This window comes from Pelodiscus sinensis, chromosome 1, assembly GCF_049634645.1.
Source record: "Pelodiscus sinensis isolate JC-2024 chromosome 1, ASM4963464v1, whole genome shotgun sequence".
Lineage (NCBI taxonomy): Eukaryota > Metazoa > Chordata > Testudines > Trionychidae > Pelodiscus > Pelodiscus sinensis.
In genome coordinates this window covers 105,988,569-106,014,624 of record NC_134711.1, presented here as the reverse complement: position 1 = coordinate 106,014,624, position 26,056 = coordinate 105,988,569, and the positions used below count along the sequence as shown (strand labels likewise).

The 26,056-nt window shown below is 41.6% G+C and overlaps 1 protein-coding gene across 3 annotated transcripts in view; it reads left to right on the top strand.

Annotated features, from left to right (window-relative positions):
• The window catches only part of RESF1 (retroelement silencing factor 1), a 38,633-nt gene that overhangs the window by 9,433 nt on the left and 3,144 nt on the right, over positions 1–26,056 (top strand). The window contains exons 1-3 of one of the 3 annotated variants that reach the window (XM_075940464.1): positions 3,464–12,850; positions 16,826–16,912; positions 20,199–25,955. In XM_075940464.1, coding sequence (XP_075796579.1) covers positions 20,246–25,955 — 5,710 coding nt within the window. In that variant the 5' untranslated portion in view covers positions 3,464–12,850; positions 16,826–16,912; positions 20,199–20,245. Of the gene's footprint in view, positions 1–3,463; positions 12,851–12,880; positions 16,074–16,825; positions 16,913–20,198; positions 25,956–26,056 lie in introns of those variants that run through there. The other 2 variants (XM_075940472.1, XM_075940457.1) reach the window with 2 other exon arrangements.

The window sequence follows — 26,056 nt, the reverse complement described above, 5'->3', positions numbered from 1 at the left end:
TTATCCCTTCCCGGACCCAAACTCCTAATATGGAGAGGCTACCTTTCCCCAGACCCTATCTATTGATTCCTTATATGCTGCATTTTGAAACCTTATTTTACTGGCAGCAGATTGGGTAACTTACTTACGGTAAGGCCCCAAATTAGGGAACTTTGTGGTTTAATTTACGAGAGGATGCTACTCCTGAGGTAATCCTTGTATTGCCCTCTTTCGTGTTACACAGGGGCCCATGCATCTGAAGGTCGACTTGCTTCCAAGCTGGGGTTTCTGTGGAGAATTACGAAAGCAGGCTCTTATGCCTGGATCCTGCCTTCAGCTCCCTGTAGGCCAGATCCAGCGCTGAGACCCCCTTTATTACCACATCCACAATTCATCCCCAGCTTCTGGCAAATAAGAGGCTAGGGACACCATCCCTATACCATCCTGGCTGGTAGCCATTGATAAGTGATCTTCTGTAAATTTACCTTGTTCCTTTTGGAACCCAGTGTAGTTTTGGCCATCATAACATACTCTGGAAAGAGTATCACAGTTTGTGCATTGTGTGAAAAAATACTTCCTTTTGTTTCTTTTAAACCTGATGCCTATTAATTTCATTTGGTGATGCTTTAGTTCTTTTGTTAGGAGTAAATAGCACTTCCTTATCTACTTTTTCCAAATCAGACATGATTTATAGACCACAATAATATCCCCCCTGTGGTATGAGACTGTCTTTTCCAAGCTGGAACGTCCCAATCTTATCGATCTCATTGCAGCCGTTCCATATCTCAAATAGCTGTTGATTCATCATAAGCAAGAAAAAGTTAAGGGATGACTTGATTTTAGTCTACAGGAGAAAAATATAATAGGATCTTCAGTGTAGCAGAGACATATATGATATGATTCAACAGCTGAATGTTGAAGCTAGACAAATTAGACTTGAACTAAGGAGTAATTTTTTATGTTGAGTAACTAATTGGAATAGTTTATTAAAGGTTGAGATGGATTCTCTTATTACTGACAATTTTTAGATTAAGCTTAGATATTATAAAATGAGCTAAGAATTATTTTGGGGAAGTTCTTGGCCTTTGTTACACAGGAGATTAGACTAGATCAATGGTTCTTAACCTCTTTGGCACTGTTACCCCTTAAGCTTAACTAATAAACCAAAATTACCCCTCCTCTTTTTTTAAATGACAGTAGACAAAAATAAAATTGAGTCATTTTTATTGTATTTTGTTTTGTCATGTTGAACAAAATTGAACACCTATTGTGTGTTAAACATATATTAGGTTCGTTATTCAGAAAATGAAAACACATAAAAATAGCATTTCTCAGATGAATTTCTCAGTGTGAAGTTTGATACTGCTTCTGCTTGACTAGCTTAGAGAAATGAGGTTTTGTTACAGCTAATGCACTTTTCAAGTCATGACTAACATCCAATCTCTTCCTTGCCTTCATTTTAATGTTGACCATTGTAGAAAAGCAAACCTCACAGTTATACATAGTGGCAAGTGGGATTAGAAGTTTGAGAGCTCTGTCAGAGAATTGGGTATTCTAAACCACCTTTTCTCCAAAAAGTTGGCAAATCAGAATCCTGAAAATTTGCTTTCAGTATTTTCACAGACCAAGGAATTTCTGCTTTCGCCTAGATATCCTTGTCTTTGATTACTTTTTTTTCCACTTTAAATGATCTCGCAATCCATGCATTCATGCGATGTTGTTCTATATCTGGTAAGTATCCGCTGATGGGTTCTGTTTCCGACAGTAAGTGTCTTATGATTTCATCAGCAAATGAACATTTATATTTAGTTGCCTCAAGCCGAGTTGTCAGTTCTAACCACATCATAAATCACCAGTTTCAACCCTACGTTGGTAAAGATGGGACTTACCAAGGAAGCTAGCGACCTTGTCTTGAGCTGTGAGATTATTCGCCATATTCCCTTCTAGTGAGAGATTTAGTTGATTAATTTCAGTAAAAAAAAAACCTGCAAGATATGTCAATTTTAGAATGACTAAAAATTCAGCTCCAACCTCTTAACACAATACTTTAAAAATTCTGGAATTTGTTGCATTACTTTGAATATGATTAACAATTTTAACAACTGCACAGACCACTTTGCTAAGATTTGGTGGAAGTGTCTTCATGCCAAAGCATTTCTGTGAAGTGTGCAGGGGTGAATGTAGTCTCAGGGGCAACCTGCTTTATATGAGCCTTAAACCCAGAATGAATTCCTATCGATGGTCCATCAGTGCACATACCAACTAATTTTGTCCATTGTAACCCCTTACCGATGAAGAAATTCTGCGATGTTCTGAACAGATCTTCTCTGCACGCAGTAGTGGGCAGCAATTCAGAGAATAGCAATTCCTCCTTCACAGACTCAACTTTTATATACCAAGCGTTCACAAGTAATTGTTCACAGGAGGCGACATCTGTTGATTCATCCAACTGGAAAGTAGGAACTAGCTTTTGTCTCTGCAGCTACTTGATCCAAAATGTCTTCTCTCATCTCAGAAATGCACCTTTCACGGTACAGTTTGAAAGTGATAGCAGATCCACTGCTTTTGCATGTTGCTTCCCAAGAACAAGCCTCACTGTTTCAACCAGACATCGTTTGATGAGATCCTCTCCGGTTGTATGAGGTTTTTTACATTCAGCAATTCAGAGAGCAATATGATAGGATGCTTCAAGAACAGATTCATTTGTCTTCGCAAACTGATCAATTGAATCTAGATGAGAGGGTTGAGGCTTTTCAACCAAATGGTCAGTAATGCTAGCAAATCTGCCTGGTAAAAATGCGTTTGTGACCTTTTCTTTGCTCAAGCCATGACTGAAATTAAAAATCTAAAATTAGAAATCTTGAAAATAAATTTTAAAAAGTATTACTCATTATGATTTGAAAAACTAATATGATTTTCACCAGATTATAAATGACATATGTTAAAAATATGTATTGTATTTTAAATTTCTTAAGTCACCATTTAAATTTAAATTATAAATTAGTGTTACTCTTATTTATAGTTTTTATTGAAAAGGGTAATTTATATTAAACTAAGACTAAATAAAAATATTTACTTTTCTTTTACAATCTAAAGGACATTCAGAACATTAATTCATAATTAATCCAGAATTCAATTAAATATTAATAAAATGTATTTAACTATTACTGTGGAGCTGCGCCCCTGCTCACTACTCTCACTAGCTCCGCTTTCTCTGGGGGGGTAGGTGTCTGGCCAGGGGGAAGGGTGTAGGAGCAGGCAAGGTGTTTGGTCAGAGGGGAAGAGAGTAGGAGTAGGTTGGGGGTAGATGGCTACCTTGGGGGGAGGTTGCAGGAGTGTGCTGGGTGTGTGGGGTCTTGGTGGAAGGGATGTGTGAGGGGGCTGGAAGTGCGGGGTCTTGGCAGACGGGTATGTAAGGAGGTTCGGTTTGTGGGGTCTTGGCTGAGGAGAGGTGTAGGGGGGCTAGGGCTGTGGGGAGCGGGTGTGGCTGCCACCATCAACCGAAATCCTGGAGTCCCACCACGAGGGGCTGCTCCACTATGGGTGGCATCAGGAACTGACTAACGAGAGTGGACCCGGGATTCTGGAACAACAGATGCTATCCTCAGAAGATGCACCGTGGCCAATCTTGGCCTAGGGCAGAGGAGGCGGGAGGCTGTGGGTGGAGGCGGGCCGAGGATGCAGAGACACATGTCATTCTGTCCCTCATGATTTTTTTTTTTAATACAAAGATATGTTTCATTACCAAGGATGAATTGAAAATGATCTTTTGTTGGGCTTGCCCCAGTGGTTTTACAGGAGCTGAACAGTAACAAAATTGAACCTGTATCTGCAAGTCAGATGAAGTTGTGCTGCAATATGTACTGTTACTGCATGATTCATACTTTGAAGGAGCGATAATAAAATATTGTTGAATAAAGTAAATTAAACAATTTACTGATGTCATTGTCACCTAATGTTCAATTTAATAATATAATTAATAAATTGTGTCTTCACTGACATTACTTTGTTTATCAGAAGTGTGTGTAGTTCACCAGCTCATTACCCCCTGAAATATGCCAAAATCCCCTTAAGGATTAAAAAGCCACTGTACTAGAGGAATACAGTGGTTCCTGTGACCTTATCTCTGAAACAAGTGATAAGGTTACCAGTTATGTAAACCTGAACTAGTAAATATTTTTTGGGATGGTCCTTTGAAACTATAACATGAGCCCACCTATTAAATTCTGATGCACCCCACCACCGTACCTTGCCTGAACTAGAACCTCTGGTCTGTCCAAGCAAAGACACAGTTAGGAGTCACATTCCACTGCAGAGTGACACAGACATTGAGATCCATTGAGCTCTGGGTAGGCACAGTTACAGGCACTTGACACAGTAACCAGGTTCACAGTGCCAATGGGGTCAAACCCCCAAATCTGTCTCCCTATGCATAACATTTATACCAAGTTTGCTGATAAATAATGCTCCCTCTGTGTTTTTTTTCTAGCCGTGAGTAGAATAAATTGTATTATGTGCGCCAAGGTATGTGCAAATGTGTACTTGCAGTAGAAATACATGATCCTGGCTATAAGTGCTCTGCTAATCAGCTGGGCACTATTTGAATCTCTTGGTGGCTGCTCAATTGCTAAGCTTACAGGGAACACTGCTTATAAGCGTTGTCAATGACGAAGAGATGCATAATTGTGTTTCCCTTGATAATTTAGATTATTCATAAATCCAGTGTAAATAAAGTGATATTAGATATAAAAAGTAGGATTTAAGTGATTTCAAGTGGTAGCAGACAGATCATAGTAAGTTACTAGGCAAAATGAAATGAAACAACAATCCAGCTAAGTCTAATATACTGAAATACATGTTCACATGCAATTTCTTATCCTAACAGGAGTTTTAATCACCTTTTCTGACAAGCTAGGCAGCCTCCTCACTTGGGCCCAATCTTTCCCCACTGTTCAGTGTTTGATGTTTCCAATGGCTGTCTTAGGTGGTAACCAGGGTTCTCCTGGAGTTGGCAGGAGCCCCTTTTCTTTCGTTTCATGCTAAGGATGTTAAATATCAACTAATTGACTACTTGAGTAGTCGATGCATTTTGCATCGACTATTCGATTAGTCGATAGGGTGCCTCTGCCTTGCTGCTTTGAAGTACCTCCTCCTCCACTCCCCCCATCCTTTGCTGCCTTTTTCTGATACTTAGCAAGTTGGGGAGGGATGGGGGGAATTGACTAGTCAACTAGCCTGTCGACTAGTCAATAAGCATTTGTTTTATCAGATAGTCCCTCACATTATTTCATGCCTTTAAATAGGTTTTTCCTGTGCCAGGAATCCTTTGTGTCCCGTTCAGACTTTTTCTTATCCTGAGTGGAGAAGTACAGTGTCCAAAATGATTTCCAGATCAGGGATCACTTGTCTTTCTAGGACCAACCATAGTTCAGGCTCACAAAAGAAGCAAGATTATTCACAGATCATTGTCCTAAATACCAGGCCATTAGGTTACTTAAGTTCTGCTAATGGCCCTCTTGTAGATCAGTAAACAGATTTACACTTCTTGTTTCTAATTTTAAATTCAGAAATGATAACATTCTCGCAAATAGAACATTCACATTGAGCAGATTATAAATTTTGAAATGATTTGTAGGCAATAGTTTGCAGAAAGCATATCTCAGTTAGGCATGTTCATATTCAAAAGCATATTCCCATAAAGAATAAGGGAGGGCAACATCACATTAGCCTTTTATGGTTCTCCATGTGTTTGAAGCTTATGATTTTTGCGCCAGAAATTCCACAATTTTTGCTATGTTGGCCGAAGTGTGTCTAAAATAATCTCACAGTAGCTCAGTTTAAAATATGACACTAACATGTTATCATTACATAAGACTGTAATGTCATTTTGTTGACATAGTCCATAGACACAGAAAGGACTAATTAATAAACTGTGGTGGTGGTTGTAAATTGACAAAATGGTCACATTTAATATAGCAGATGTGTTGTGTAATCAGTGTAACAGCAAACCATTGAGTAATGCATTGATTAGTGTCTAAGCCATTAAGAAATAATTATGGCCACAGATCATTTCAGTAGTTATAACATAGCTACTGCTGTCTTTGGCTTATTGATTAGGTTAAGTTACATAAGATTAAAACATGAGAGAAAAAAATTTCAGTAAGGCCATCCTAATATTGAAGAGAATGTAGGCTAAAGGTTACAAAAGTAGCTTTTTAAGGCAGAAGTTGTGAGGGAAGTGTTCTGTCTTAATATTTTCCACCCCTCAATGGAATGCATTTTCTTATGTGCATCGATATGGAGGTGATGCATGACACATTTGCAGTTGCAGCAGTTGACTGTCCTTAACATCATTTTAACATTCAAATTTTTATTGACTAACAGATAAGTCACAACACTAAGTGTATGGTATCCTTAAAACTTCTACAACTAGCTCTGATCTTCCCCACTCCCGCTGACATTTTGATTCATAGACTGAAACAAATACAAGTGTTGCTGTTTTTTTCTGACTCTGAATCAATTTCTTCGCCTTGAGTGAATGATACCAAACAATGAAAATACTGTGCCTGCACAGGAAGCTAGTGTCGTGAAAAGCTGGTTTAGCAACTGAATGAACTCTATCTCAAGGGGCCTGGCTACTTGCAGGGGAGTAACTAAATACAAACTGATGAAATGATTTCACTCTGGTACTGACATTTCTTATGACTAGAATAACTGAGGAGTAATTTTGACATGTCCATTCCCATGGCAGCAGCAGCATCTTCAGAAGTTGGGTATCTACCTTTAAACTACTAAGGATCCATAAAGATCACAAGCAAATGAAGTGAAGTTAGTGCTAAATCCGTTCACTTTATTGTCTGCAGCGTAACTTTGCAACGAGGAATTTCTTTTGTCATTGTCCCTTGAAGTGTGTCTGAACTTTGACAACATCAGAAATGCAGCAGCAATTTCTCTGAAGTTTAAGGTTCTGGATAATAGGCTTTAGGATACTGAGCATACCCTCTACATCACTGGTGCACAACCTTTTTTGATCTGTGATCCCCGTGCTGTGGGTGCTGCCAACTGCCAGGCCTACCCCGCGGTCAGCCAGATCTAGGAGCCATGCTGCAGGGGCCACCAACTGCCGGGCCCAGCCACCAGCCAGCTGGATCTAAGCACTGTGCGGCTGTGCCCAGCCCCCAGCTGGCCGGATCTAAGCGACGTTCCATGTGGCCGCCAACAGCCAGGCCCAGCCCTCATGGCCAGATCTAAGCGCTGTGACCCCCTGGGAAGACATACGCAACCCCTTTAGGGATCGCGATCCATGGGTTGTGCACCACTGTTCTACATTCCTCTTTAGGTATTTTGAATGAGAGAACTTCCATGAATTTCTATCATGGCTTTCTTCTCAAAGCTTTATTAGAATAGGCCAGTTCTTAATAAATGGTTCAAAAGAATCAACCGCAGAATTCCATTGAACATGTTGAGGGAGAATTAGTTTTAATCCTTGGGTTCTCTTCAGTGAAGCTGAAGCAACATGGTTGTTATGGAAGCATTTTACGTATTCAACAACATTTTCTTGTATTCATGGAGAACATGTACTTAAGACTTTGACTAAAATATTCATTACATGTTCACAGCAGCGAAATGTTACTCAGGAGCATGCTTCAGTTTCTTCTAAGTATCTTGTAATCTTTGCCATGCTTGCAGCATTGTTGTTAGGCTTTTAAAAAACACATAGGATCTTTTTCGTGGGATAAGGCAATTTGCCATGTTTATTGAGAATTCAGGAACCAGTATATGCTGGTTAACAAATTAAATGGGAATGCCCCCACCACCGGGGGTGGGCTGCTTCAGCCAGGCTGGGCCTCCCATGTGTGTGGGCTGCTCCAGCTGGGTGGAGTGCCACTGCCCATAGCAGGTCTTGTTCTTGCCTGCAGTGGGTCGGGTGGGAGGAAGGAGAGAGAAGCTGCTTCAGCACACCGGTTAATTGCAACCAGTACGGATCACCCAGTAAAGTTGATGCTTACTGGTTAACTTGTCACATCACTAATCTGAGTGCACATACATATACTTACACACATTCCTACCAAAGTTATAGTTCTAGTTAGGCTGGATGCCGGGGGGGGGGGAGGAGGAGCCAGGATCTGGAGGTCATGATTTGAATCTTGGCAGGATGAACCCAGAGTTGCATGGCAAAGCAGCCCATTTTTATAGTAGTTTGTCCCCATTCAGATGTATTGATTTTGCATAGTCATGTTCTAATCAGTTACTCATTACAGATGTTTATCTCTTTTTCTTGTCACCTGTCAATACTTCAGTATTTTGGATGATTTTTCAGGGAGTTGCCTTATGAATTGTTGCAGAATAAACACGCAGTCTGATTTACAGATTCGGGCCAGCCCGAAGCGTTTGTTTAATGTGATCACAGGAGACGACACAAAGACGTGCTCTGCCTAACAAAGGAAATCTCAAAGTATATATACCTTTGTAATTCCCGTGAGCACATAATGGAATTTAGCAGAAAACTAGAACCATATGTACTTAAGTGGTTACATCTTTTAGTACATTTTTCTTTTTTGCAAACCTTGCAGTTTCTTTGTAACTCGGCTCACTCAGAAGGCTCGCTTCTGACGCAGCATGCGCCACACATAGGCCTAGTACTTTGACCAAACTTTCAAGCCTTGTATGGCCTGCTTCCACAAATGGTTTGTCAGATCAGCTTATCTTGTCCCTAGGGAGGTGCTTGACTCATCGTCGATGGAGCTATGTAGTCTAGATGCACCTTATCACTTCTTCTTCGAGTGGTCCCCATGGGTGCTCCACTGTAAGTGTCGGGTTCGTCCTGCACCGCAGATCGGAGACTTTCAATAGTTGTAGTCAGCTGGGCTGCGCATGCATGGTTAGCGTTTTGTGCTGGTCACACCCTTTGATTGTTGCATGTGGCCTGGCTCCTGCCAGTTCCTCTCAACCGTCGTCGGGTGTAGATGGAGCTCCCCTTTTCTTCTTTTCCGACCTACTGTTCCCTGTAGATAGATAGTTAAATTAATTAGTTACATGTAGTTTGTTCTTATAGTTCTAATATTAAGAAAAAAAGTTTCTTCCCTGTTCACGGCTTTGCCACCCTCCTTGAGATAGCGGCATCTTCCCGCTTGAAAAAAAGAGGGGGGGAAAAAAAAAGACAGAACTAGAAAACTTATAGCGCAATCCCTGGATCACCAGGTTTTAAAAAATGCGCCCTTTGATGTGAGGTGATGCCAGCCTCTGATGGCCATTCCACTTGTATACAATGCCTGGGGGAAGTCCATATCCCACAGAAGTGTGCACATTGCAGGAAACTCACGTCCAGAGCTTGCCGTGACAGAGAAATGCGCCTGAAGATGCCGCTTTTTGATAAGGCGCTTCAACCGGACGCTCCAATAGCAACTCCCCAGGTGGGAGGGATGGAGAAGTGCACGGCTTCCTCTCCTAAACTAGCCGCACAAAAAAAAAAAAAATGGGCATCTCCTACTCGCTCTTTGCTGCCTGAACCGACCACCAGGATCAGCAAAGGATTCAGGCTGGGTACTTTTGGGCTTGTCCTGGGCTTCTCCGTTCTGGCTCCAGCTGCAGAAGCCAAAAAAGTGGCAGCTCCAGCATGGTCGCCAGCAGCACTGAAACCTTCATTGACACCGGACGGGGCTCCTGTTCTTTGCAGGCGCCGGCGGCACCGGCTCTGCAAGAACAGCCAGCACCGACAACAGTGCTGCAACCAGCACCAGAGTGACCAGCACCGAGGGAGGTCCAACACAACATCGAGTCACTAGCTTCGGTGCTGTTGTTGGTACCAGTGGTGCTGCAAGCAGGATCAACCAAGAGTTGCACAACTGCAGCGGCAACTGGGAAAGCTTTGGGCAACACGTGCAGCGAGAGGAGTCCTATTTCTCTTTCTCCTACTTTTTCACCAGAGCCGTCTCCCTTGCCTCCATTGCACCACTCGCCCTTGCAGTGCGTGTATCGTCCCCACAGCCCTAGAGCTCACTACTATTCTAGGAGGAGCCCTTGATTCCCATACCGAAACCAGTCACGGCCGCATGACAGTCATTAGTACAGGCACCAGTCAGATTCCCTATCACCTTCCTCTGGGTGATCATGACATTATTCTTACTCACCGTTTCGAAGTCTCATGCCGGTTACCGCAGACGATACGATAGCATCAAATCATCCAAATGCTTATCGCCATCTCGAGTGGACTGATAATTACGACCACCATCAGAGGGCGACCTACTCTGTGCGCTGCTGCTGTCATTCACTGTCACATCATGCTCGTATCACTCCCTGACCCATCAGGCAGCTCCAGTGGAACTGCAGCAGCAGCGGGCACGCCAATCAACCCCTCCTCCGCAGTGCTCGCTTTCGGTGACTCAGGCCTTGGAGCTGGAAGAGGGTCAATTATCGGAGGCAGATGATCAGCAGCAAGAGACGCTAGTAGCTGACAGTTCCTCCGTCTCTCCTGATGAGGCAGTTTTCCCGGCAGACATGTCCCCGCCAGATAACTTGAAACAATTTCTAGGGCTTTTCAAGTGGGTGGATCAATCTCAGGTCCAATTGGCCGAAGTGCAAGCCAAACAATATTGATCGCTGAAAAACTTCCATCCTCCGCAAAGTTCAAAAATGGCCCTTCCCATTGATGAGGCCATCATGGAGGCTGCCGAAGACATCTGGCAGACCCCAGTTGGAGGGAGGCGGGGCGCAGAATGTAGGGAGATTGGGGGTCTTTTCCAGAGGTGCAGTGGATAAGATATCCGCCTCCAGAGCCAGAGGTAGAGGGCTCGAACCCTCCCTCCCCGGGGACAGCCACCTCCAGCTTGGTGATTGACAGACCTGGCACACTGGGGACAAAGGAAGGATAAGGGGATCCCATAGTGTAGGGAAGTTGTGGGGCTCCTCCAGTGGTGCAGTGAACTAGTAGCCGAGTGGATAAAAAATATTTTGTGCCCTCCAAAGGCCTTGAGTTCTTATTCAATCACCCATAACCAAATTAATTAGTGGTTGAGGTGACGCAATAACGAGCCCAAGCATCACAGTACAAAACCATGACACCTGATTTAAAAAAATTGGACATCTTTGGCAGGAAGGTGTATTCATCAGCTACGCTTCTCCTGCGTATTGCAAGCTATGCCGCCCTATTATCAAATCACAACTTTGATAATTACTCCAAAGTGGCAGATCTCCCTGATTCAAAGAGTCCACTTTTAAAATCTGTGGTGCAAGAGGGTTATGCGTCATCGCAAGCAGGATTGCAGATTGCCCTAGACGTGGCGGACACAATTGCGCAAACAACTGCAACGGCGGTCGCGATGAGAAGGTTGTCTTGGCTTGCTTCGGATGCGGTCCCTAAAGAGCTCCAGAACAGGGTGGAGGACCTCTCATTTGAAAAGTAAAAACTCTTTGCGGACAAAACTGATGAGGTCCTCCATTTGGGGAAAGATTCTCAGATGACACTCCATACCCTTGGCATGTACACGCCCTCCTTTAGGTGTAAGGGGTACTACCCATATCAAAGAAAGAATGATTACCCCTTTCAGAGACAACAACATCGAGTCTTGGATCAATTCCGTTCAAGGCGGCACCCACAACGCAGGTGCCCCCAGCCTCCCTGTACGACCAATATGGTGACCACAAAGTAGCAGGTTTGACTTCTCGGTCGAGGGAATGCTACCAGTCCTTCCTACATAGGCAAAACATCATGTCCCCTGCCTCTTCCACTACTGCCTACGACCGTTTCAGGCTTAATGGACAGCTATAACATCAGGCCAATGTGTGTTGCAGCTTTTGTCATCAGGGCTCACCATCCCATTTATGTCCATTCCGCCCACGACCCTGCCAACCCCGTCCCTCTTCAGGGACCCATCTCACGAGGACCTTTTGAAACAGGAGGTCCATTGTCTCCTGTTCATTGGTGCTACAGAGGTCATTCCAACACAATTCCGAAGAAGAGGGTTCAATTCTCATTATTTTCTCATGGAGAAGTCTAGAGGGTGGAGACCTATCCTCAACATCAGGAAATTGAATCAGCACATTTACGTTGCAAGGACATTATAATTTTCCCTTACCTTGGCGATTATCTCATAATGGGTCGATCACGAGAAGAGACATCCCATATGATCACACTAGCCAAGCAGACCCTCCAGTCCCTCGGCTTTATTATCAATGAGCAAAAATCCATGATAGAGCCCACTCAGATCATAAAATTTATAGGAGTGCGGCTAGATTCCATGATGGCTCGAGCGTACTTACTTCTGGAATGCTTCCAAGCAATTCAAGATCTAACCACCATCATTATGCATGCTCCTATTGTCAGTGTGCACTTGTTTACAACTTATAGGGCATATGGCCACCACCACTTTTGTGGTCCAGCATGCATGACTTCATTTGTGTTTTCTTCAACATTGCCTGGCGTCAGTATATATCCCCTCAGCGATGGGTCCCTGATTCCATGGTGGCTTCAGCAGTGATTTCAGTCTTTGATAAACCTTCACTCTGGCGCACATTCTGTGTACTGCTATGTAGTAACCTACAGTGGAGCATCCACAGGACCACTCGAAGAGGAAGAAGTTACTCACGTTCATGTAGTAACGATGGTTTTTGGAGATGTGTCCCTGTAGGTGCTCCACATCCCACTCTCCTCCCCACTATGGAGCTTTTTTCTTCTTGCAGATACCTGAGCGGTTAGAGGAACAGGTGGGAGCCGGGTTCTGTGTGATGATCAAAGGGCACGAACGGCGTGAGACGCTAACCGCGCATGCGTGGCTCATCTGACTACAGCTATTGAAAGTCTCTGATCTGTGGCACAGAATGAGTCCGGCACCCACAGGGACACGTCTTGAAGAACCATTGTTATTGCACGAAAGTGAGTAACTTCTTCATCGCTAGTCATAAGCACACAACTATATGGATAAAGTGTTTATTGTTAATACAAAAAGGAGAATTTGTGGTACAGATGAAAAAGATTGCTTGGTTCATTTATAGTGACTTGTTGGTATTTGCTGAGCCTCACTACAAACTCATCCACTGTGTGGGATTTACTAGATGATTGAAATGTTTTGCTTGTTACTGATATTTGATTCTCTGAGAGATGTTTTGTTGAAGCACTGCTGCTATAAAAGTACCAGCAGATGACTGAAGTTGTTGCAGATAAAGTCAAAGTCTCTTTACGCTTAAATAGGATCTTGAAACAGCATTTAAAAAACTATTTTGAATAGTCACTCAGTTCTTCTTGCTCTATTTAATCATTTACAAGAGGCCCCTGCTTTGACGGCCCGATTTACAACTGTCCACCTTACAACCTTTTCCGTAAGTGCAGAAGGGGCCGAAATCCCCCGACTTATGTCCTTGCCCTCAGCATATGACGGCATATGACGTCTATCATAAACGCAGGCTCGAGTTGTGACAATCCCGACTTGTGACACTATCCCAGGAAGCAATCGTGTCGCAAGTTGCGGGCAGCCTGTACATTTTTTTTCCCCAGCAAGGACGCATATCCAAATCCAAATGACCAAAAAAGCTGAAGACTGACTGTGTCTAGAGTGCATAATTTTGGAGTGAGCCCCACTGAACTCACTGGCACTTCTGTTTTTGAAAAAACAAGTATAAGATGGGCTTCCCTTGGGAAAACTGTTATGTTGAAGTAAAACAGGGAATAGACTAACCGCATCACCTTTATGGTTTGTGTCCATGATGTTCCAAAATAAGGGGCATGCATTGTGTAATATAAAATGAGAAAATGACATCCAGGGGCAACTCTAGATGTTTCTGACTGTTGCTTTCTGTACTAAATACTTTGGTGATAACTAAGTGTAGAATTTAACTAATTAAACAAGCTGTAAGGATTAGCTAAGAGATGGGTCAGGAACCTTTCAGAAGTGGTATGCTGACATTTAACTTATTCACGTCTATTTACGGGTCAGCATGCTGGTGATACTTTTTAAAATCATTAATACTCCTATTTATAGCAGCTTCATTAATAAATAAATTAAGATGACAATCATACTGTTTAGTGTGATCCTTGGCTTTGCTTTGCCTTGCTGAGTTCTCCAATCTTGGGCTCGTAGTTTGATACTTTAAGCAGGACACAAGCCTCCAGTCAGGGTTCGGCAACCTACGGCACGCCAGAGCAGCAACCCAAGCAGTCACTCCCCAATGTGGCCACAAGCCTGTCCCTGTCTCCAATCAACTCGCCCACCCATAGTTTCAACCCCTTCCCCTCCCCCCCGCAGCAATCTGCCCAGCTGCAGCTTAAACATGCCGCAGCAGAAACATGCCCACCTGTCACATGTTCTAGACTTGAAATGCTGATGGCAGCCGCCCCACAATGCGGCCTCAGCCCCAGCGGCAGCTAACACCCAACATGGCCCTGGCCGCAAGAGCAGATGCCCCTCAACATGACCCTGGACTGTCGCCATCCCCGCCAGTGGGAATAGCCACGACACTCACCTTCCAGGGGCAGGAGGAAATGAGTGCTGCTACAGAGGTGGGTGGGCTTAGGTTAGAATTTTTTGTGCATCGCCTCGTAGGTGTGCACATTGAGGGAACACTGGCACAGGCTAGAGGAGGAGGAATAGGTCTGAGCTCCCACCTTGCATGCCAGTGAAAATTGGCTCACGTGCCACTTGTGGTGACACCCTTTGAATGACTATGGGTTCATACTTTTCCCCAATAACTGTGAGCTTGCATTTGTGCATACTTACTGCATTGCTACAACCAGGGATAGTTATCTTGTCCTTCAGCCCCTTTGGGTCAGAGGGTGACTCCTCTGCATCGGTAGCCACAGCTTTTTTTAGGCATAAAACACCGTAGAGAGCTGTTTCTTCAGCATTGTGTACCTGCTCAGCAGATGTCTTTTTTTCACTCTCAACTGACTGTACATATTAATCAATGTACTTAGCAGCAGCTTATGTTTCTGCTAGGGTTACTAACTATCATTCATTTGTGTAAATGTGTAAGTGCTGGAATTAATAGCAGGTACATGTTTACATGTGGGGTGGAGGGGAGGAGGGAGCGGGTGCTCCCTCTGTGGGAGGCAGCAAGGTGTAGGGGGCAGACAGCTCTATGGAAGTTGGCATGTGTGGGGAGCCAGCTTAAAACCCAGCTCACCATGGACACTGGCTTCCACCCCCACAGCAATGGGTGGGATAGCTCGTAGTTGATATGATTAACCAGAGCCCAAACTTATCAGTTAATCGTGTAGTTGACTACACACTAACATCCCAAGTATCTGAAGTTTTTTTCACTGCACACATGGTTAACTAATGCTATTTGTGTTCTTAAATTTCTGAAGTCATATTTTTCAAGTAGTCACACTCATGCTGCAGGCTAAATTCTTTGTGAAATATTTTTGTTTGTGCCATCACCACCTTGCCATAACTGTTAAAGCTTTCTTCCTGACACTGAAATCAGTGTATAAGTGCACTATCTCAATTGTTGCTTTTCCACCTTTTCAGTGTCTTACGAATACACCGTTTTTTTTTACTTTGGATAAAAACTTAATACTGTATGCAGATCTGATCACCCCCCACCTGAAAAAGATATATTAGATTTAGAAAAGGTACTGAAAGGGCAACAGAAATGATTAGGGGTGAGGAACAGTTTCCATATGAGGAGAGATTAACAAGATTGGGGACTTTTCATCTTGGAAAAGAAATAACTAAAGCTGTGATGTCCAACATGCTAGCCACATGTGGCTGTTTGGCCTGTTGGCTTGAACAACGTGGCTGTTTGGCTGGTGTGGCTAGTTGGCTACAGTGGCTACTGCTTCAGAACTGATTGGATACCATGGGACTAATGGGTGGGGAGATATAAAGATCCAGAGCATAGTGAATGGTGTGAATAAATAGAATAAGGAAATGTTCTTTATCCTTCACTAGCAACACAAGAAGCTGACCCAATGAAATGTATAGGCAGTAGATTTAAAACAAACAAAGGTTGTTTGTTCACAGTCAACCTGTGGACCTTTTTGCTAGGGGCTATAGATCCACGCTGTTCTGGAGAGTTCCTAAATAGAAAATCTCTTGCAAACCCAAGATATTAATTGACAGCCTTGGAGACTCATCTTGGGAGAATTCATCAGTGAACAGGTGGGCTGTTTTGGGGGAACTGTTGATAAATTTGGTAGGGGCAATAGCTGTGCTATTTTGCGGGTACTTAAATTCTGCTTTTGTGGTAACAGAATGCAGATGATGACCTTGGTTAACCTGTTTTTGCCCTCTAGTCATAAGAGAACAAATGACAGATTACAATGTAACTGGCACATTGTAGGTTTTCACACCTCTTTAGGTGCTTGTGCATGTCCTCTCCAATGTAGGGTGGTGTTGGGCACATAAACAGTTGCTAGAATTTTTTCCCAAGTGGCATCTGTTAGATTAGCACTAGCATTCTCTGATGCCACACTGTTATAGTGCTTGTGCAAAGGAACCTGCTGACACTACTCATTGATAAATTAATTATAAATGCCATTTGGCTTACTGTTTCAAAATAAAATTCAGATAATGGGAGGATTTTCTTTCTCTTAATGCTATATTAAATATATGAATTTCAGGCATTGGTCACAAGTGAAGTGAACCACCAAACTTCTGCAGTATAGTGTACAATATGGTGTATAATTCATAGTGTTGCATTAACTATTGATTTTTGTTAACCAACTTAAGTGACGTTTTATTTAAAGATATTTGGTGGCGCTTCTTATTACATTAAACGCAAAACAGAATTGTCCTTAAAATTAGTACTCAAGTATGCGGGTGCAGTTAATTTAAAATATTCAGAAATTAAAGGCTATGTTCAAGAAGATCCTCAAATAAATTAATATCTTTCTACTTTTAATTTTTGCCAGGTACTACAAGTGGTTGATGCTTAAGAATTGAAATATAAATTGGATTCACATTGCCTGTCACTAAATAGCACAGTTACTTCAAGTCAGGTAAGAGAGTAAAGATCAGTCTGTACAGTGCAACTGACCTATTACTAATATAATTGCTGCATGGTTAGTGTATTTTCGTGCTTTTGTTTTTGGCACTTTGAACTTGTTCATGATTTTACCAGTGCTCACAAATATTTTACTAAATTCTTAAGTCCTGCTTTTAGATGGCCTAGGCAGGTAGGCACCTAAATCACATGGATTTTTAATAAGGCTTTGGCCTGGTCTGCACTACAATTTTTTGCCTGTGTATATGGATAGGAAGGACGTGATTTGTGACAGACATAGTTGTGCCAGCAGAATCTCCTTGTGTGGATGCACTTATACCAACAAAACACATCTGTACCTATGCTTGGAGCATATTTGCAATATAGTTGTATCATCAGAGCATTCCAACTGTAGACCTAAGTTAGTCATTTAGGAACTTAAGTGACTTCTGAAAATGGGACTAGGTTTATGCGTCACTCGGGCAAAATTTTCAAAAGTGACCATGCTTCCCTTTTGGTCTATATTGACACTGACCTGCTAAAAAGAGGGACTTATTAGCATAAGTCATGATGTCATTAGCATATTTTCTGCCTTTTCTTTTTGCTCAAGGGGATTTTGCGCAAAAAGAAGCAGTGTAGATGGTTGCGCAAGATACTTATGCCTGTCCTGGAGAGACATTTGCAAACATTATGCAAATGAAACGCGGCAAAATGCTAATCTGCGCTTCATTTGCATAGGCTCTGCTGGCAAAGCCGGCAGTGTAGACAAAACCTAAATGTTTGTTTTTGTCACTAAAGTAAGATGCTTTGAACAAAGCAGGGATCAAATGTGAGAACTGGATCAGATGCAAACAATTTCCACAGTACAATGGCATATATAATAACTCTTGGATAGACTTAAGTCTTTTTATACTAGATATTAAATTATAAATTGGCAGTGATCAGTTTGTTTCTTCCAGCTGATCTTTTCTTATAAGTTCATTCCTTCCTCCGCAAAGGAGGAATTCCACTGTCTCAGGGTTGCACAAGTCCTGTTCAGGGTTGCACAAGTCCATGGATAACTGTTCAGCAGCTGTCCCTTTAAACCATGCATCCGCATGATTCAAAGGGGCAGCTGTGGGGAGCCCAGGGTCAGCTGGGGAGATCCCAGCTGATCCCGAGCTCCCCGCGGTTTTTCCCGGAAACCCGGGGTTAACTGGGGTCTTCCCAGCTGACCCCAGGGTTTTGGGGAAATGCCGCAGGATCCCGTGATCAGCTGGGGACTATTCAGCTGACCCCAGGCTTCTAGCAGCATGCAGTATAGCATGGAGCCCAGGGTCAGCGGGGGACTCTGAGTCCCCCACTGATCCTGGGCTCCATGGCTTTGAAATGAACAAGAGCCCGTGGTGGGTACTCTTCTGCATTTCAAAGAAGGCACCCGGGTGCAGCCCAGAGTTAGCGGGACTTCCCGCTGGCCCCAGGTTGTACACGGGTTTCTGCATTCCTCATTTGAAATGTAGAAGAGCCCCAGCGGAGGCTCTTGTACATTTCAAAGGAGGAATGTGGAAGTGCCCATCAACTAGTTGATGGAAATTCCATCGACTAGTCAATTACGGTAACCGCATTTTAACATCCTTACTTCTGGCTATTCCAAGCTCACTGGCTTTCCCTTGGTCTTTATGGCTTTTATATAGCCAGCAAGTGATTTGCAGTAGCAGGTTTTGGTGGTGATGGATAGATGGAGTGGGTAGGAAGATCATGCAGCTATGGGAGGGAGTAGGGGAGAAAGAAGATCTGGGAATTATTTCCGTTCCGTTACTGATTATGAATGCATTTCAGGATATCTGTAAACACCCTCCCTGAAGTGGAGCCAGTCTCCCCCTTAAATTCAGGAGCATGGAGGAACTTTATGGGCTTGTGGGTTACAAACAACCTCAACATCTGAGGGTCACTTTAAGCTAAGACAGATCCTAAACTACCAAAAAGTCAGCAGTTCCACATAGGTTTGTGAATGATGGTCCTATTCCAGCCTAGAAAGGGAAATTCTTGGTTTTGCATGGAAGAGGAGGGCTTGATTGGCACCCTACACAAAATGGGATTGTTGACACTTCCCAGTGAGCTTTCTAAAGGCTTTTTAAGGATTGAGGGAAGAAGGAAACCATGAACTATGGAATGTTCCCCAGAGTTGATGCTCCCTGGGAAGAGCTCTTTTATTGAGTACAGGCAGTCCCCAGGTTACATGGATCCGACTTACATCGGATCCCTACTTACAAACGGGGTGAGGCAACCCCGCACTACCTGCTTCCCCCCAGCAGACCAGGGAGATGCGAAGCTAGGCCCCCTCCTTCCCCCCCCCAGCAGACCAGGGAGACGTGGAGCGGCTTTTCTCAGCAGACACCTCAGCTTGAGAATAAAGGACTGAGGGAAGTGAGGTGTGGGAGAATAAAACTGAACTCTGGAGAAATGTTTGGCTAGAGTTTCCCCTACAATATGTACCAGTTCCGACTTACATACAAATTCAACTTAAGAACAAACCTACAGTCCCTATCTTGTACGTAACCCGGGGACTGCCTGTACTTTCTATTGCCCATGTGAAATTGGCTCCTCTCCTTTAAATCTCCAAGTCACGTAAATAATGCTTTCTCCTAAATAAGAACATAAGAGCCCTTTTGTTTGAAAGCCAGTTAACCCATTATGAAGGGCGATGCTTATCCATTAACCTGTCACATCCCTTGTTGAGTATCAAATTAATGAAACAGTAATTTATAAAGTTGCATACAGCAATTAGTGATCAGTTAACTAACTGCCAAGAGAGGGAAAATAACATCTCAAATGGACCTGGAGAAAAATAGGAAGTACATATTTGAGTGAGAACTCTCTTAATCACAAATTATTTTCTTTTGCATTTTTTCATATTTGGGAGTATGCTTCTTTGTATATTAGAGACTTTTTATAGTGAAGCCTCTTTCTATAAAGTGCCTTATGCTTTTGGTGCTTGAGTTGATATTTGTAAATGTTTGAGTTCAACTGTTTGTGCTTGTTGCTTATTTCAGCCTATTATTATAGACAAGTCCTTGTTAAGCAAAAAGGAGTGAGAAGAAATTAAAAAACCCAAATTTCATATGCTGTGGCTTTGTTCTTTCATAACTTAATCATATTATGGGAAAGAACTTTAATATACTTTTTAGCATTTGGAATTTTTGATGTCAGTGTTATGGCTCATAAGTGAAGTTGCTTTATGGAGCAATTTCAAAAATCCACTAATTGTTTGAATAAAACCATTCATTAGTATAAATATAATTAATATCTTGACATCTTTTTAGAATTTGGAGTTTAAACTCGACGGAACAAAAAGCAACATCAAGACAGGATGGACTGGAATGCAAGACCACCCCAAAACGCTGATAATCAGAATAACTTGCAGTGTCAAAATAGTTTGGGAAATCATGGAATTCATTTTTCTCAGACTTATTCTAATCCATGTGCTTTCCCTCAGACAAGCACATACTCTGCTCAGAATTCTTGTACTTACCCTGTAAGTAACCAGACGGTATTTCTGCAGTCTAACAACATGAACATGGTTACAAATCGATCGCCTTTTCAGAATACTGAAGGATACAAAACATTGCAGCAAGCATTTCCAAAAGAATCTGTACCCACTAGAGTTTTTGCTACCTCGCAACGTTCATTTGAGAGGCATCCACCTTCACGTGCACAAATGAGAAGGACTGCTCCTAAACAGGCTACACGTGTGCCCATAGAGACTACTTTGAATCTTTGGCCAAACTCTGTCTCCAACATGCAAGTTTATTCCCAATCAAGACTAGCTAGTGTATCATCACAAGCAAGCCCTGGAAACAATGTACAGGGTATACCTCAGAAGCCACAGAATCAGTATGTGACCATAAATGCTTATCCTATGCAACCTCAAATAGCACAACCTAATTTTACAAGAACAGTGATGTTTTATCAGGGTAACCAAGCATGCAATTCATCTTCAAAGGAGCTGCCAGTAGGATGGGTACCCCAGTATAACTTGAACGGGCCTGCCTCTTCTCAGCAGTGTGCCAGTGTACCTGTTAATCAGTCATCGAATGAGTGTGTAAATTCTCAACAAAACTCTTTGACTTTTGCTTTGCCTACGCAACATCTCCAGCAGCAAGTACACTGTCCAAGCACTCAACTTCAGGGTACACATTCATCAAGTACAAACACTGCAATGGCCGTACAATCACAGCAATATGCATCTGCCCAAATTGGCTCTGAAGATCATAATGGAAATCCTCCACCCTATATGATGCCTGCTAGTTATGATCCTAGAGCTACGGCACAATCTTTGACAGGACTTCAACAGGTAGTCCAAAATATATCTAATGAACATATACAAAACCAGCAGAAACATGCATCGGATCAGAGTAATGCTACTTACATAAAGGATGTACAGCAGCATTGGCAGACACTAGAATCTGGAGAAACTAGTCAGGCAACTGGAAATATATATAATTCACATGGAAATGTGACAGCAAAGCAATCTTTCAGTGAAACAGCTAAACCTTCAACATATGATTTAGAAAGACATTTTAACGGCATGCAAGAAGTTGTGACCGTTCCTTCTCAGCCACAGAATAAAATAGCATCAGTACAAGAGAGCCCAATTAGTGGTTCAACAGATTTGCCTGATAATTCTAAAACTATTTCATCAACAGATAGTAGATTGAAAGTAACAAAAGAGAGTCTGGCTATGGAAGCTCAAAAACTTCTGGAAATTAAAAAAAAATATGCAATACTTGAAAGGGTTTTTTTAATAAAACAAAAACTCTTGGCATCTTCAGAACATAATAAAATGACCTCTGATCTTCCTCCACGTAATCAAAAAGCTAACGTTAAACTTTTTCCACATGTGGCCAATCAGACTGAAACATTTTCACACACTGGTACAGCAGGAATGAAGAGTCAGCAACTGCCACTTCTTCAATCTTCACTTGAAGAAAGAAACGACAAAAACATTACCAACACAGGCAGTGAAGTATTAGATAAGACATGGAACAGTTGTAGGATTAATCAAGGACATTCTGCTTCAAGATCTGTTTTGATTTCCTATCAGGATAAATTCCCAGTTCACTCAAATAATCTTGAGAGAACTTCAGTATTAGGTCCAAAGAATGCACCAGCTGCTGACCCTGTGCAAGAGACCATGAAATGCACTGAAAACACTTCGGATTTTAGCAACTGTAGGAGCTCTGATAGGGTTTCACCAAAAAATATATCAGTTAGCACGGGGGAAGCCTCACTTCTCCAATCTGTTTTAAGTAGCATGAGTATTTTGCAAGAAAAAAAGTCTGGTAATCTTGCTAATGAAGTGCCTACCCTATTTCAGAATGAAAAAGTGACTTCAAATTTAATACTGTTAGGTGGAAGTTCATTGCCCAACAACAGTGAAGCAAAAGGTTCTATTGAGGCAGTCCAGTGTTCAATATCAACATGTCCTGAATTGGATCAGCGCAGTAAAGGCATTTGTTCTCAGCCAACTGAGAACAGCAAAACTCTGAATAATAAGATAGTCAGTACTACTTACATAAGTTCTCTTGCTTCAGAAACAACTGAACTGAATGTAACAAATGGTGTAGCTGAGAAAACACCACCAGCAGTTGTTATTGGAAACTCATTTTCAAAAATGAACTGTAATACTTCTATGGAAGAGCTAGCAGCATGTCTGGCTTTGTGGAAAAAGTGTCCTTCAGACTCTGTGGACATTCAATACAATCAGTCATACAAAAAAATAGACTCAAATATGATTTCATCATCTTCCGAAGGATTTCATGATCGGAGCACATGTCATATCTTGGAAAACATACAAAATGCAATGGCTACAGATGATGAAAATAAAGTTACAATAAGCACAAATGAAACAACTCTGTCTTCTACTACCCCTGTTGGGCAAAAACCTGATACGTTGGGTTCCAACTTGGTAAAGGGTTTTGAACCCCAAGTTGCTGTAGTTTCTCCTTTAATACTTTCCAAGGAGAGAACTCCAAGCGAACATCAAGAAAAAAATCCAAAACTTTCTGCTGAAATAATTTACCCAGTGGTTGAAGGAGATAAACAAAAAGGAGTTCCATTAATTGGAAATACCAACAAAGGGATAATGGAAGCTACTTACTTAGTATCAGATAAATGTATTCCAATACAGAAAGTGGACTCAGATAAGCTGTACACCAAATCAGCTGATGGAAACAAAATAGTAAAAGATGCTGTGTATTCAAACTGCTCATATGATGGAAACAAAAGGAATGATGATCATTTTGCACAAGAAATGAGAGAAACTAATATGCAGATGAGTTTACAAAACAAAACTTCTTTGTCCCAAACAAGCACAGATGGTTCAAGTCCAGTGTCTCAAGAATATCAGACAAAGAATAAAGTTTATGAGGACTTAAGAGAACCTAGGGCCATTACCACAATTGTATCAGAGGACGATATGTTACAGATTTCCAGTGTATGTTCACTTGTTGAAGGTGATGCATCTTATGATTCACAAATAGCCAATATGTTCTGTTCTGTGCCTTCCAAGCATTTAGAGAAAAATGCCTTGTCAGAAGAAAATATCTCTAATATAAAGCCTAAGGAACAACAATTGGATGCTTGTAAAGGAGACTCTATAATGAAAGCCAGTGTGTTTGAGGGGGAGAGGAGTTTCCCATTACAAAATACTCCATCTAAAGCAGTATCTGCAACAAAATCATTAGATGCACCAGGTTTAGAGACGTACTTGTGTGATATTAGTCAGTGCATTGAAAAGATTTTTGAAGTGGAAAAAAATAAAGGGACTTCTAAAATTATTAGTAACTCAGGACAAAAAATGACGCAAAATACAGTTTCCAAGAACGGAGAAAATATTGTTGATGTTAGCCAGAACTTGATCAGAAACAAAGAAGACCTGTCAGTTAACATATTTGGTGAAATAGATTCCTGTTCTACTGCAAAAGAAGAAAATACACAAGAACATATACTCAGTGAAGGTGAAAATACAGTGGCAAATGGGATTAGTGATGATAGTGTAGTACCTGTAACCTCTCTAAATGATCAGCTGACAGAACTTTTAAAAGAGTTTCCTTATGGGATTGAGGGTGCAGATGTACTGATGAAAGAGCTCACTAAAAATGAAGATCTTGTGAGAGAGCCATCAAAGAAACAAGTTGAAAAAGGAACTCATGCTGATAGCAAAAGCTGTGATTCTAAGGACCCAATAAGCCAAATAAAAATCACAATATTAAATTCAGAACAAATGAAAGAACTGTTCCCAGAACAGAGTCACCAGTCGTCTAACAAAGTTATGGTGGAAAACATTGAAAATCAAGAGATGAAAATTAGTTCATCAAAGGGGGAGACTTTAGAAAGCCATATCCAGCCAGATCAGAATCTAGACATGGAGAGGGAAAAGAACACACAGGAAACATCAGCCTCAAAGCAAGAGAAAAAATTTACATATTGTTGTTTAATGGGTTGGTTAGCTTCAGTTTATGCAGTGCCAGGGTGCTCATGCAAATCTAGAGAGGATATTACTTCAGAAAAACAAAATGGTGGCAATCAGTCTCCAGAATCTGAAAACACTGGCTTAAAAGGGAGACAGGAAACAAGTAGTAGAACTGGTCCCATAACAAAAAAAACCTGTGCAGTGGAAAATAATCTGCAGCTTCCTGTCAAATTACATGATACAAGCAAAAATCTTGCCATAGTAGACAAAGATAGAAAACGTGCACCAAACTCCACAATAAACAAAGATGTTAAGAAATCAGTAAAAACACATGTAGACGTAATTAGACCTTTTCATCCTTCAGAGAAAAGAGAACCTGATAAATTTAAAAGAATGAATGGCCAGCTGAAGGGAGACATGCCCCTGCATGTATTGACTCCTTCTTCAGGAAAGGAAGTTGAGACCAATGAAACAGATCCTCAGAAATGCACAAGGGAGCAATTTGCTGCAGGAAAGGTCCATCGTACAAACAGAGGACATTTGATAATATCAACTGAAAAAAAAGAAAAATTCTGTAAAATGTATTCTTTTGAAAAAGATCAAATAGAAGGCTTAGTCATTAAATCTGAGAGACGCGTCCACAATTCAAAAATTTCAGAAACTGTTGAGGTCAAAAAAAGTAACGTACATGAGGAACATAATCAGAAAAAACTTTGTGAACAGAGTGCAGATGAAACTCACAGAGTTAAGAGACTTAATTACACATTTAACAAAAATGTACAAATTAAAGAGAAGACAAAACGGTCAGCGGAAATAAAATATAAATCGGATAATCATCATGGAACTACAAGAAAATCCCCAAATGCAAGCACAAAAAAATATGAACATTCTCAGCATAAATCTGTAAAAGTCTTACCTTTACAGGAACGTTTATATAGACGAAAACGGAAAGAAAATATGATTGGAAAGAGAGACTCAAAAAAACCAAAATTGGAAAGTGAAAGAATCAAATATGAAACACAGACTTTTGAACATTCAGGGTATAATAAAGAAAGCACTAATTTGGCAAATTCTGAGAAATTTGCAACATCAAAACAAGAAAATGTCTGGAAATATAAAAACTTCTTAGCAAATCATAATCATATTTCCAAACCACAGAAAAAAAAAGGGCGCCCTTCTAAAAAGTCTAAAACCTACTTTTCTGGCAGAGAGAAAGACTTGGATGTTACAAACAGAGAGAAACCATCTGAAAAAAATCCACAGTTGAGTAGAAAAACTAATAGATTGAAAATTTCTCTCCAAAGGGAACAACAAAAAAACTATCTGAATAGAGTTGCATTTAGACGTACTGCCCAAGAAAGCATTTGTCTGACAAAACTAGACACATCATCTGTCAAACCTGTATGGCATATTAAATCTAATAACGTTCCAGAGCTCAGCCAGGACTTGAAAACTAATAGCTCAACATCAGAAGAGGATAAACTACACAAACCACACATGCTCGAATTTAAATTGTGTCCAGAGATATTGTTCAGAAATACAGCCACTGATGGGGAGAGTTTGGATATCACACTCTCATCTGAAAAAGACAAAACCCTTGTGGCAGGTACAGTTTAAATTACACTTTTCTTCTTGTCTGTGAAACTATGTAAACAATAACAAGGGGTCTTGCAGATGAAAGGAGGCAATAGGTTCGATGCTGAGATG